The following is a 13,284-nucleotide window of genomic DNA, read 5'->3' as shown; positions in this document are numbered from 1 at the left end:
AAAGAGTGTGAAATATACACAAGACATAGATCGTCGTGGTAAACCACACCTCAGTATGATTGGTAGGTCGATTTTATTGTGTAGTGCGTCTATATAGATTGTCGTCGAGTCTCGCCGGAAACGAATTCGGAACTATCGATTTTCTCCAAGTCTTTTTCGGCCGTACTTTTTGTGCCTTAAGTTCCTCCTACTTCGAGGCATAGCGATACTACCGATACTACGACGGGAAAACAATTCCTTTTGCCATCACGGGGGACCCGATTAGTTCGAAGAGTCCCCGATTAATAACGTCTCGGACAGCGCGAAACGGCGCCAAGTTTTTCGACCGCTCTATACCCGGATCTCGTTCCTCTGAATCTCTCCTGGAATTACTCCCAAACAATTCCTTACGGACACTTTATACCCGAAACGAATATTTCGTTTTCCTGGTGTGCTCGAAACACAAAACGTTCGATCGACATACCCGACGTATAATACGTCGAAATTTGCGATTTCCATTAAAGTTAACGGCTTTAAGTAATAACGGGACGAACCCATCAAACGAGAGTACGAAAAATAGAGAATGGCTTTTTCTTTCTAAATAATTGGACGACAATAATCGTCGCCGAGATCAGCTCGACGAGTGCGAAAAATTGGAGCGCGATAAAATGGCCCTTTGTCGGAGAGTTTGGTCGGAATTAGACATGTCAGTTCTTTTATCAGTAATTCTTTAGGCGAGTGTGAAGCTACAGAAGGAATCACAGAGAACAACATTCGATCAAAAGACGACGACGTAACACGCCATTCGGCGCGACGATTCCGTCGCGGTGTGCGATTTCGCGCGCGATTTCCGCGCTGTCCGCTTCGCGTGCGCGAATTAGTAATGTTGCTGTTTCCTCAGCAATGATATGCATAGAAGATCGAGGCGGGAAGCCAGAGCAAGCTGGGCCCATACAACCGCATCGCCGCGCCGACCCCGTTCCTGCCGGGCCGTTTGCGCTTGGATTTCGACTTGGCTCGTCGTTTCCGCGAGTAGATCGCGTTTGTGGCGTTGGTGGGCGACTCGATGTTGCAATAGCTCAGGTCGCAGCAACTTATGCAGATCTGAAACGAAATAACCGAATTTATTTCACCCGGCTCCGTCGGCATTTCTCTCTTAGGCTCGCGATATTGGCGGCTAGAAAAACACCCGGCGGGTTTTCTTTTTTTTTTTTTTTTTTTTTTTTTTTTGTATTTTCGTTTCTCCGTCTCATTCTGTTGCCTCGAGATTGTTCGAGAAACCTCCTCCCCCGGGTACACGACAAAATTCGCTATTTCGCACCTGCTGCGTGTCCATGGGAATGCAACCGACCAATCCTGGCCCGCATTCCTCGCTGCTGACACAAGCCTTGCTTACCTAGAACAGGAGGAAGCGATGATAGCGCGCGAATGAAGGCGATAATAGAGATTCCGGCGCATAACGAAATTTTTGAACCTCGCGATCGGAGCCGAATGACCACTCGCGCAGTTTGAGAAATATAACTATAACAGATTTTTTTAAAATGGTTAGCGAGAATGTCATGGCAACAAGGCTCTTTATTCCACGCTTATTTCTTTATTAACCTTAATTTTAATTAAAGAGCTGGGAGAAAAATTGACCCATGTTAATAGCATAGTTAGTACTGTCGCATCGGTAACGCGCGACATTAAATTATCCCGTATTATCGTCAGGCGTCGGAACGTGGAAAGTTCCATCAAAGTTCATCCGTTGGTACATCGACCGGACTCGAGAAGTGCTTAAGCTCGAGAGGGTCATCCATCTCGGCGTCCAGGCCCGAATCCGTTCGCGTAACTTCGTTCATTAATTGCCCGAAAATCGATTATCTTTCTAATGTGAGTCAATTAGCCACATACGAAAACCTTTAATTGGTTTTATTTAACCGTGTATATACCGTGGTTGGGCAATAACGAAATTTACTCCAATCGTGAGAATCGATGGTTTGTTATTACTAGTTTATGTTTCCTTTTCTACGCTCATTGTTTATTATGTCTCGTTTCGAGAGTGTTGTTGACTCTGACAAACGCAACGTTCGTAACTACTGTTTAATTTGCTGAATTGTGACATTAAAATAGAGGAAATATATCTGCAAGAAATAACTTATATTTTTTTTGTATATTAAAAGTAGAAAATTTATATAAGAGTAATTCTAAGTTTAAAAAAATTTGTCTTTAATACATATACAAAAATAATGCATAGTTATGAATGCAATGTATGTACAGCTTTTTATATAAAACATTTTTCAAATATATATTTTGTAGTCTCGGAGATATTCAGCTTTAAAACGAAATATGTCGAGGGATCGAGAGGAGCTGCCATCTCTCCATTCACGATAAGGTACATATAAAAACATAGGCATCTCTCACTATGAGCTATTCGACAATATATATGAAATTTATGAAAATCGTGAGGAGGTATTATAGTTACGAGCGTGCCTTTGCGCAATGTATCGCTAACAGAGTAAATGAAAAAAAAAATATGCTTGCCAAGACGCTATTTCCCCGGCTGTCCAGAATGTGCATCGATTGACAGAAATCACGGCCGCCTGCCGGACACGGCGTATCTATCGCCCATTCGTTGCACATCTGCAAGAATAGAAATAGCAGCAATCTCGATGCAAAGTTTTCATATAAAAATCAAATTTCTTATATTGCCAATATCACCGCGTATTTTTCTTTGTACGAAAAAAAAAAAAAAAAAAAAATTACGGAAACTGACGTCAACATAAAAGACATAATTGCAAATGTAAAAAATAAAATTTTTATTCTTTTCGTATTTTTTATAGTTATCACAAATTAATACTTTTCCTAATTAAAAATAATTATTTACCATGTGAGAAAATGTATTTTGTACTGAGTTTGTTTTATTAATCTCGCAAAATTCCAATTCAATATTCTGCAGCTCACGAATTAATGATCGCTACATTAAACCGCGGCGCATTTCTGCAAAGAAAAAGACGATAAGTGGAAGGGGAGTTAAAGATAAGATCGGAACTATTACTGCGAAAGAGAAGAAGCGGAACGCAATAAGGGGAATTTAGAATAAATCGAAATCGATGGCGGAACAATCTACAGAGTTCTGCAAAATTGCGGCTGGACCCGGTACGATAGGGCCATTACGGGAGACTCTTAAGGGAGCGTTTAATGGAGTCGTCGATATACCTGGTTATCGCTGACGTTGACACAAGTGTAGCACGTTAGACCTGCAACAGAAAGCGTCGGGCTGAGTAAGTGCGTCACTGGGACAATCGGGACGGTATGAAGACACGTTAACTCTTAATTGCGCCGTCGTGCTTCCGTAGAGATACGGGAATTCTATTTGGGGAGAAAGAAAATTAAAGGGAGCATACACATTCAAAGATTAAACAGGTTTAGAACGTCTGGACGTCCAAGAGTTTAACAAACCGGGCTATCAAGTTTAATAGTTTGACCGTCGAGTTTGCCAGAAAAGGACTTCGCGACAACTCTATCGGGATGGAACAATACGGTCTTATGCGGAACTTCATTTCGTTAAAGCGAAGTTGTACGACCGTGATTTTATCATGGCCGATAAAGGAGGAACTTTTGCAAGGGCGGATTGTACACGAGGAGTGCCGGCAACATGTCATTGACAGAGAAAGGGTTGCGGTACATGTGCAAAGTTGGTAGAAAGGATAAGCGGTAGGTCGGAGGAGATTAGTGGCGTTCGATTGCAGGATCGGCGAGCCGGGAACAAACTCGAGTTAGCCCGAGTAAATCTCTTTCCCTCTCGCGCTCTCCTCTATTCCACCGGTACTCTATCTATCCCCTAACCCGAACCGTTCCCGTTCATTTTTCTCGACGATTTAGCGCGCCGATACTCACGGTAGATGTCTTCCTCGTCCGCGCTGACGCCCTTCAGGTCCTCCCGCCGCTTCGCTTCCTCCTTTTCGTTTCCGTTTCCGTTTCCGGAGAGGACGTTTCTGCCGCAAGTTTCCGCAGCCAGAAGCAGCCCGACCATCACCCACGTGATCATTCCTCACATCTCTGGAACGACAGAAATGGGGTCGCGCATTACGTAAGTGACCTCGACGGGACATTAGAGAACGCCAATTACTTGGGGAGGAGAAGGGGGGGGGGGGAAAGGGGACGAGAAGCATTAGAGTCAGTGGGAGGAAAACGGATCGAACGTGAATTTTAATTCTGATCGATCACGCCATATCGCGGATATCTTTTCACGGGAGAGAAATGATAAAGGGGTGGCTTTATAGTTCGGAAATGCCCGTATTTTTGTCATGCATTTCACATGAAATGTAATTGTCCGATCTCTCTCTCTCTCTCTTTCATTATAGCTGTCATTGAATAACATGTTTATATCAAAGGAACGAAATTGGGGATTGATTGCATTTACCGCTAAATGCAGATAATAATATAATAGTAGTATATTAGTAATTTTTGATTTGGGAGAATAGACATGTCTCTGAATATATACGGAGTGAAATACATAGCAGTAAAAGAATGTAACATTACCAAGTAAAAATAAAATAGAATATGTAAATGAGGAACATAGAAAGAATAATCGTATAATTTTAGAACCAGAAATATATGAAAAAAAAATAGAAAGGAAAAATATACAAGTTATCGTAATAATATACAAAAATAAATAGAAAGAGATAAAAATACGAAAATACGAAGTTGCTTATTTTGCATTACATATATATATTAATTAAGTGATAGGAATTTTTATATGTATTTCTTTTGCTATTATATATTAATTTTTCTACAAATTTACGGTATATTTTTGAATTTGAACACGTCTCGGGAATGAAGATACATGAAAACTGTGAACACATTCTTTCCTTGGCGAGGAAATTCGACGATGTATGTTGGTATTCGGATTCGGAATTGCGAAAGCAACGAGAGACGTAACGAGAATGGCTGATTTAAAGTGTCGTCCCCGTCGGCGGGAATCTGCCGTTTGCGTACATGTCGACCAACGGATAGTCTCTGTCTCGGGTGAATGTACATACCGATACTGGGATGTCGATCCGAGCCCCGATTCTGGGACATGGGCGACCTATCGGCCGACGTCAGTTCCGTGTGCCGTATTAGGGTCTCGACGAGTCAATGGATCGAACGTTGGACCTTTCGAGGTAGATAAGGTCGTGTCGTGGCTTTTCCCCCTCTCCCTAGGGCCTGAGTCCGCTACAAGAAACGCTCTCGCGATGACAGGCAACTCCTAATCGAAGTAATTAATTCTGAACTGCATGATTGGGGTCTGACAACCACTTTCCAATTTCAGCGTAATCAGCAAACTTTCAGAAATTATTATTATTTTTTCCATCACTTCGATATGAATAAGAGAGTTAAATTTTTATAATAAAGCATTAGCTTTATTATTATAAGATATAGAGAATCTGTCGCTCTGAATTTTCTTTTATATAACTCAATTATTAAATTCTTTTTTATTACTTTTATTACTCAATTATTTATTATTTTTATTACTTTTATTACTCAATAATTTATTTATTATTTTTTATTATTTTTATTACTCAATTATTAAATATTATTTTATATAACTCTATTATTATTGTGTGTGTACATACATTTATATAAGTTTACATTATCCATTCGTGATACTAATATAATCTCTCTTTCTAAGAGGAACGATTAAATAGTAGTTTGAATAGAGCTGTTAAGAAGCAATCATAACTTTTTGCTGACAGCAACTTTAGGAATGATATAGTAATTGCATCTCGCAAAAAATATCGTGGAACGTAAAAGTTGATACATATAATCATAGCTAATTTATGCCAGTTTTAAGCTCGATTGCTTTACGCACTTGTATTTAATTCATACTTGTAATAGGACTCGGCTCGCCCGCTGATGTCACTGTATATCTCCTTGCTTACGTCCACTTCTGAATATTCTCGAGAGCTTGAACTCTCTTGAACGGAGTTGTTAATTACACACTTACTAACTTTGCTTTTATCCATGCTCCACTTATTCGTGAAGTTTGGCGCTGGATGATATATATAATGCACTGTATTTTTCTTCCTTCGTTTCGCGACATCACGAAGGAATATAACTTTGTGGCAAAATGGCGTTTTTACGTCCGAGAACCCGTCCCGAGTTTACCTTTTCTCAGTTCTGTTTTAATTAGTTCGAGTAGCTGATGGAAAATCGTGGAAAGTAGACTGCGCGAGGTAGACTTTATGCGATATGCAATATACTCGATTCTTTTAATATATGCGATATATTTTAATTAAAAATCATAGACTATTCAACATCTCGTTTGCTTAAAGTAATACTGTTGAAATAAAGCGAGAGATTTATATTTGCTTTAATGATGAGACGCATCTCAAATCTCCTCCGCTCGTGTTGCTTCACCGCTCACAATTTTGAGGTTTAATTATTCAGGACGGACGGAAGTGACGGATTTCACCGAGCGCTTTGAGGCCCATAATTTGGATGCAGCTTTGTAAATGTATGTAGTCGCGCACCGCCTTGAATCTTCGCATAAGTTTTCGCCGTTTATGCAAAATAACCATGCATCAAGATAAGAAAATCACTTTATGGAAAATGGCTCGCGCGTGGAAATACATGTCACGAAACACCTGTCGCGCAAAACTTTTTCGCGAGCGTGGCACAGCACCGAGTTTGACAAAGCCCCACCATTTATTGGCCCTGTCTCTCTGACAATGCGAATACCTTTTCTCTTTCATATCGATGTATAGTGCTATTGTCCTGTCTGATATATGTATATGCATGTATTTTTACGGTCGTGATTGAAATTTTACCACATAATATTGTTTAAAATTAAAGTAACTCACTTTCACTCAAAGTGAATTGTCTATCGATCGAACAGAATCGCGTAAAATTTCTATCGATCAAATTTCAGATTGCCGCGCGCTAATGATTTCAGCAAGTCCTGTAAACGGGATGTTGATCGAGTAGTTATGTATATCGTCATGCGCGTTATGCATGTCTGGCTTTTGATCGAGTATAAACGCATTTGGCGTATCGGATTACGGAGGATGCACCATTAATTCTAGAAAATGTAGCTTCCATTCTAAGCGCAGATTTTCAAATGGTTTAAAATTTGTAATACTATGCGCATCATAATCCGATAAATTATCGGAGAATAAATAGATCAGAAGCGGAAATAAATAAAAGCGCAATCCCCTGTGTTAATCATGTTATACAGTTACGCTCATCGACCTTCGAACAAATCCCCGTCGTACAATCATCACGTGTATATATTTAATTACTGGTCAAATCAATTAAAATAGACTAATCGACGAAATTATCGATGACGTTTCATCTCATCTCGCGCGAAAGCTATCGACGGGGAATACTTTTTTTTCCATAAAAACAAATGCCAATTTAATTCCGCATCAATCATGGCGGCCCCGGCGTCCTCGAACTCACGATTAGCTTAAAGGGGAACTATCTTCCAAGAGGCAATTTTTTAAGAATATTTTCGGGAAGACGTTAAAAATATTGTCCTCTACATAAATAACCAAAAGGCCCGAGCAATATTAATTCACACAATTTTAGTAACGATTATAATATTTTAGAAACAGTTTGCATCATAAATTCAAAATATACATGTAATAAAATTAATATATGTAATAAAGATTCTGATTATAATCGTGCAAAAATTTTCAGATTAAATGTTTATGTAAAGTTTCGCATTCGAGAAAATATAAGGAAGAAATAAATGAAACTATTTTAATTCAATTTAATTAATTCAATTTAATTATTTTAATTAAAACATTATCTCTACAGGCGAATTTTAACGAAATTACGTAGAGGAGGTGTTTTATATTAAACGAATATTCTCCCGATGTAAAATGATCGAAACGAATGGACGTTTCAACTGTCCCTGAATAAATGACTATGGGTAAAGTTTTGCGTGCAAGAAACACATGAGAGGGCAGAACCGGACGAAAATGTAATTATCGCGTCGATAATGCAAGAACGCTATTTAAATTATTCACCGATTAAGCGCGACAAGCAAAGTCGCTTGGACATAATTCCGGATTTTCTGATTATCCTATCCTAAATTATATATTCGCGTTACTTGCTTCCTTGCCTATTAACGCGATGGTAATACCCGGTGTACATTTTCAGCGTGTTTTCTAAACATTCATAGCAATGGATCGGGATAATTGTAAACCCGGGAACCGTCTTGTCCAAAGTTACCGTCGCAGTCCCGGATGTAGATGGATATTAGGCTTATCGGATGAATAGATTTACGCTGCGCCATAAATGCGCCGGAAATTGAAGAAAAACAGGTCGATGGTAATCCCGTGTTGAATTTTGTACGCTTTTAATGCGTTATGATAATATTACGTTAGATGTACGTTTCGTGCCGTACAATCCTAAGCGTTATGCGAGAGATCCTCTTTAATCCGAAAGACCCGCGAGTGAATTTTCATATACAGTTTCAATATTTGAACATAGTCCTTGACACATTTATCTATTACATTATAGTCCGATAGTTTCATATACATACTGACTTTATTATATAATATATATTATATAATAAATATAATAATAATAATAATAATATATATTATATTTATTATATATATAAAATAAATATAATATATATTATTATTATTATTATATTGGAAGATATATATATATAAACATACGTGCCATACTCATTGTGTGATGCTCCTTTCATAAACCTTTATATTTGCAGCTATTTTATATGGTGCATTTTTTATCTGTTTAGGGTGGCAGCTACACGCTCGAGGATTTCAAGCGGACTTCATTTATGGAATGATTGCGACGCGGGCTGGCAAAACACAAAGGGTAAGTAACAAAGTGTATTTGCATGTTTGCGTTCGTTGGTGAATCTCGCGCTGGTATCGCGAGTTCGTCAAAGCGATTTGCCATCTATTGTTTATCCGGTGGTCGCGATTCATGTAACCGGCGTGCTTTTCTACCTCTGAGAAAGAGAGCGAACGACGTAACAATGCAGCGACTTTTCCGAGGGATACGATGTTCCGGGTCAAGAGTCGACCGGATTTCTCTTGTTATTTATTCGATGAGAGTTGGAGACGTTTCGCCGAGTTTCGCGGTAATCCTGGCTGTACCAGGCCACGGAGACACTCGGCACCGAGGGTAAAGCGAGGGTGGAATGAGGGTTAAAGCGCGGGAAAAGGATTCAGACTAGCGAGGGCCTACGATAAATATAATATATTTCCGACCGGAGAGAAATATGTTTACGAAAACATATAAATTATATAAATTGCTCTTTATATGAAAGGGGAAACGAAATTTTACGTTCAGAGAAATTTTAAATTTTTCTCATAAAAGTTTGGTATATTTTTTTTCTTTATTTTTATAAAAGTTTGGTATATTTTTTTCCTTCATTTTTATAAAATGGGTGCTCCATTATCACCATTTTTCAGCATAGCACACGTTGATTTATTGATCACGGTTGAAATTTGTTGGCTGTATCGAGGCAACGGTCACAATAATAAATGAATAATTTCCGACGTTCTCGCGAGAATTGCCAATTAATGGGAAAATAATTTTTATCACAATTTTCCCATTAATTGGCAATTATCTTTTGCGACGTCACAAACGCTAAGAGCGATAAACCTAACGAGATTTCTTTCTCTATAAAATATCAGATTTAGAAGATTTCAAAAATGATCGCGTACGATGTTGGAAAAACGCGATTCGCTTTTAAACCGGTCTGAAAATGGGCGAAAGTGAAGGCAGAACGGACGGATGGTGGAGGATCAAAGTAAAAGCCGAAAGTGTGAGGTCGCTCTGGTAACGTGGAAATGCTCGTACTAGATGGAAAGGGTCATTTCACGGGTTGGAAAAGTATGCGGTTGGCGAATGAGGACGCGTTGCTTTATTAAATATGGAAGCTCACGACCCGTGCACCGTTACACCGAAAGCTTCTCGCACCTACGTCCGTGCGCGTGTTCGTATATTCATGCGTAGGTTGTACGCGAGAGAGTAGCGAGGATAAAACGTGACGGAACGGTATCCTTCCTTCCTTCCGAATCTCGTAATTCGCACGGTGGATAAATTTGTACGTCGCCTCCCCGGTTTTATCATGTTTCTTACACGGCCACTCATCTGCGTAAGTGCTTGACGGTGGATACCGCGGGGGTTGACAGGGAAAGGGGAACGTTCGGGAAAACGGGTCGATGATAAAGCTGCCATCCCTCTCTCTCTCTCTCTCTCTCTCTCCTCTTCCATCTCCTCCTCCTCCTTCCCTATGACCATCCCTTCGATTCTTGCCGAAGCCCCGCGATAGTTTGGAAAGAACCGCTTTCCGAGTAACCGCTCGAGTAACTACGGGCGAAATCACGTTACAACGCGAAACTCTCTCTCCGTCGAACCTTGAAATTAAATTTGTCATAGCTGATTTTCGTTATATCGAATTTCCCGTCTATTGTTATAGACGGTGACCGAGGAATTCAATCGAATCTCGTAGTAAGGAAAATTCTATTCTCTCGGTGTTTCCTCCAGCTTCCGGTCGCGCACGTGGATACACGTCGTTTACTTGGTTGGCTCCTCTGACGAGGGAGAACCGTTGTATCGTTAGGCGAACGCTCCGCCGAATCTTTTTCCGTATCCCTTCATTACTCGAATGGGTTTCGGGCATTTCGAGAACGCGGGGATGCTCGTTCTTTTGCGAGTCTACTCCGAACGGTCGTTCAAGAATCCGAAAGCGGAGCGTACGGAACGCGCGTACTGATTGCGCGATGCGATCGCGCCGCAGGAAATGGAGCGCTGTAAATTGTGTGTGAACAGCAATTCAGCTCTAAAATGCCGGAAATGCAGTCGATTTATTTGTGAAAAGTACCCGCGCATTACGCTCCGCAACCTATCCCGCTTGTCTATTAACACTGCATTTTAGCCGAAAATACCTTTTTCCACGCAAAACGTAAAATATGTGTGTGTGTGTGTTGGTAAATTTATTTTTATTAATGAAATAACACTCTTTTAAATTTCAAATTATACACCTCTTTTAATTATATACATTGTATAAATTTGTAATTAATGCTTGATGTAATTAAGAAGAAGTGAAAAGCTGCAATTACGCAGCTTTTACGAAGACCCAGAAATCTTATTTCACTGTAGACTAAAGCCGCGATAAACTTATCGAGTTTAATGGTACGTGTGTCGGAATTAACTTTTTTCTCCTTTTCACTTAGAACAAAACTATTCCCATAGAGAACAGCGCTCTGTCTACCTTCGATAAATCGAAGTCACGTGAATCGGTTGGTGAATTGAAGTAAACGTTAGAGACATTATTTGTCTATTTCTTCTCTATTATTTTCTTTGCGTATTGTTTCCTTTTTTTTATTACTTTTTGTTTTTTCGAGAACAAGGAGCAAGGGACTAAACGTGCTAAGAAACTACAAACGAGACGTCGTATCGATTCTCGATGCTGTCGCTTCTTTGAACAGGACCGCACAAAAGCTGGAAGGAATCAAAATGCTAAAGTGGTTCGTGCCTCGATCAATCGAGGATGCTTCCGTCCGAAAAATAAGGAAGTTTGGGGTAGAATAAATAACTTTGTTCTCCTCTCGGAAAATAGAGGATTGGAGAGAGGAGCTCCATATGCTCTTTAGCATAAAATTAATTCAACAACAAATTTATACATCTTAATATAAACACGCCTTGAATCACTTTACTAAAATTACATAACAAATGGTTATGCAGAATAAGTCGGTAATAAAATTCCTGGTTGATTCTCGGCTGAGGGGATTGCAATAGCTCTGAAAGAACGAAAGGATAAATTATATTTTATGGCTAGTCAAATATAATGAATAAAGATATATGTCGTGCGCGCGAACACGAGTTAATTTACTACCAACGAGTGTAGCTTTTCAGCTCGCTCTCCCTCTTTATAATTTTTTCTTTTTCTCTTTTTTGTAAAAACAACGACCGAGACTCGTCGTACTGCTAACGGCGGTAATTATCGATCAACACTCGCGCTATTCGGTTAAAAGAATAAAGGCTACAGCAATCGCGAGGAGGAGAACTTACGCCCGTTTGTGTCCTTTGTTAGGTCGGGGCGATCTACAAAAAGCGCGCTATCATCGATGAAAGATTAATGATTACAATTATGAACTTGGGGCGGTGTAAATTAAACGAAAAGCCGGTGTCGACAAGGACGAATATCTGTTAGATCGCAAGTAATTTACAGAGTGTACACAGGTTCGTCGTTTACTGCTATATAGTTACTCTCGCAACTACACGATATTCGTCGTAACTATCGCTAACCAGTACGATGCTTATGACAGTACGAACGCAAAGTTGCAGTTTACGCGAGGCGAAACGACGATAATTATCGGAAAAAGTTCGGATCGTCTGGATTCGGCGAAAAAGGGATGAGTAGCAGTAGTAACGGGGCGAAAACGTTACGGCCACCCAACGATCGTTGGGCGAATATCAGGCGTCGGCGGCGGCGATACCGGTGTCTGAAACCCCACTTCCAGTTTAACGCGATTGTGCAAAATCAATTACCGCGGAGTTCGCGTAATATACGAGCGAAGTTTACCGCCGAAAGTGTCCTCCTCGCCTCGGCATCGGCCAAACTTGTCGCGCACGATCCCAACCCTCTAGATCCTCGGGACTTTAACTCGCGAAATTATAGGCAACCTAGGCTGCCGGCCCAACTCGCACATTCGGCTTCGCGGAACAGCCGTGGAAACAGCCACGGTGCCTACGCAATTTCCGTTCTCTCTCTCTCTCTCTCCCCCCTCTCTCTTTCTCTCTCCCTCCCTCTTTCTCTCTTCCTCCCTCTCTCTCTCTCTCTCTCTCTTTCTCTGTATCGTTAATGCCCGGCGTACCCGCAAATTCCCTTTATTGCGGTACTTGGCCGATACGCGCCATCGGACTACGGGGACACGGAACTGACCGGGGGGAAACGATCCCGGATAGTTCGCTCTAAACGAGGTGTGTAACCAAACCGCGACGGTACCGATTTCTAGAGAATCCGCTTTAACGACGAACCCTCGCACGCCCGTGCTTTTCACATCCCGTTCGGTTAATCCTAAAAATTGGATAACACCGGTAACGCCGTTGTGCGCACCGCCGCCGGGTTATCGAGAATATAATGGAGACCTTTTCACACTCTCTCGTCCATATTCCCCGGGTTATCACGGATCCCGCTTAATGTGAATGTAAAAGCACGAACACACAGAGAGATGTGCACGGAGCGCAAAATGTAGCCACCGAACGAAGGGACGGTTGGCAATCCATTTCGTAATTTAATTACGAGGCTGTTACAAATTCGCTTTTTTTTTTCTTTTTTTTTTT

The 13,284-nt window shown here is 40.6% G+C and overlaps 1 protein-coding gene across 5 annotated transcripts in view; it reads right to left on the bottom strand.

The window, feature by feature from the left end:
- The window catches only part of LOC115246150 (ly6/PLAUR domain-containing protein 6B-like), a 20,621-nt gene continuing 7,337 nt past the window's right edge, over window positions 1-13,284 (bottom strand). For 4 of the 5 annotated variants that reach the window (XM_029824796.1, XM_029824795.1, XM_029824797.1 and 1 more), the window contains 5 exons: window positions 3,859-4,020; window positions 3,178-3,218; window positions 2,503-2,601; window positions 1,301-1,375; window positions 1-1,083 (listed from right to left, as the gene is read on the bottom strand). In XM_029824796.1, the coding sequence (XP_029680656.1) occupies window positions 877-1,083; window positions 1,301-1,375; window positions 2,503-2,601; window positions 3,178-3,218; window positions 3,859-4,009 (573 nt within the window). In that variant the 5' untranslated portion in view covers window positions 4,010-4,020 and the 3' untranslated portion in view covers window positions 1-876. Of the gene's footprint in view, window positions 1,084-1,300; window positions 1,376-2,502; window positions 2,602-3,177; window positions 3,219-3,858; window positions 4,021-5,003; window positions 5,213-13,284 lie in introns of all 5 variants that reach the window. The other variant, XM_029824798.1, reaches the window with a different exon arrangement.

Source organism: Formica exsecta, unplaced genomic scaffold (assembly GCF_003651465.1).
Source record: "Formica exsecta isolate Colony F162 unplaced genomic scaffold, ASM365146v1 scaffold139, whole genome shotgun sequence".
Lineage (NCBI taxonomy): Eukaryota > Metazoa > Arthropoda > Insecta > Hymenoptera > Formicidae > Formica > Formica exsecta.
Note: the sequence above shows the minus strand (reverse complement) of the source record. Positions and strands in the feature narration are given on the sequence as shown.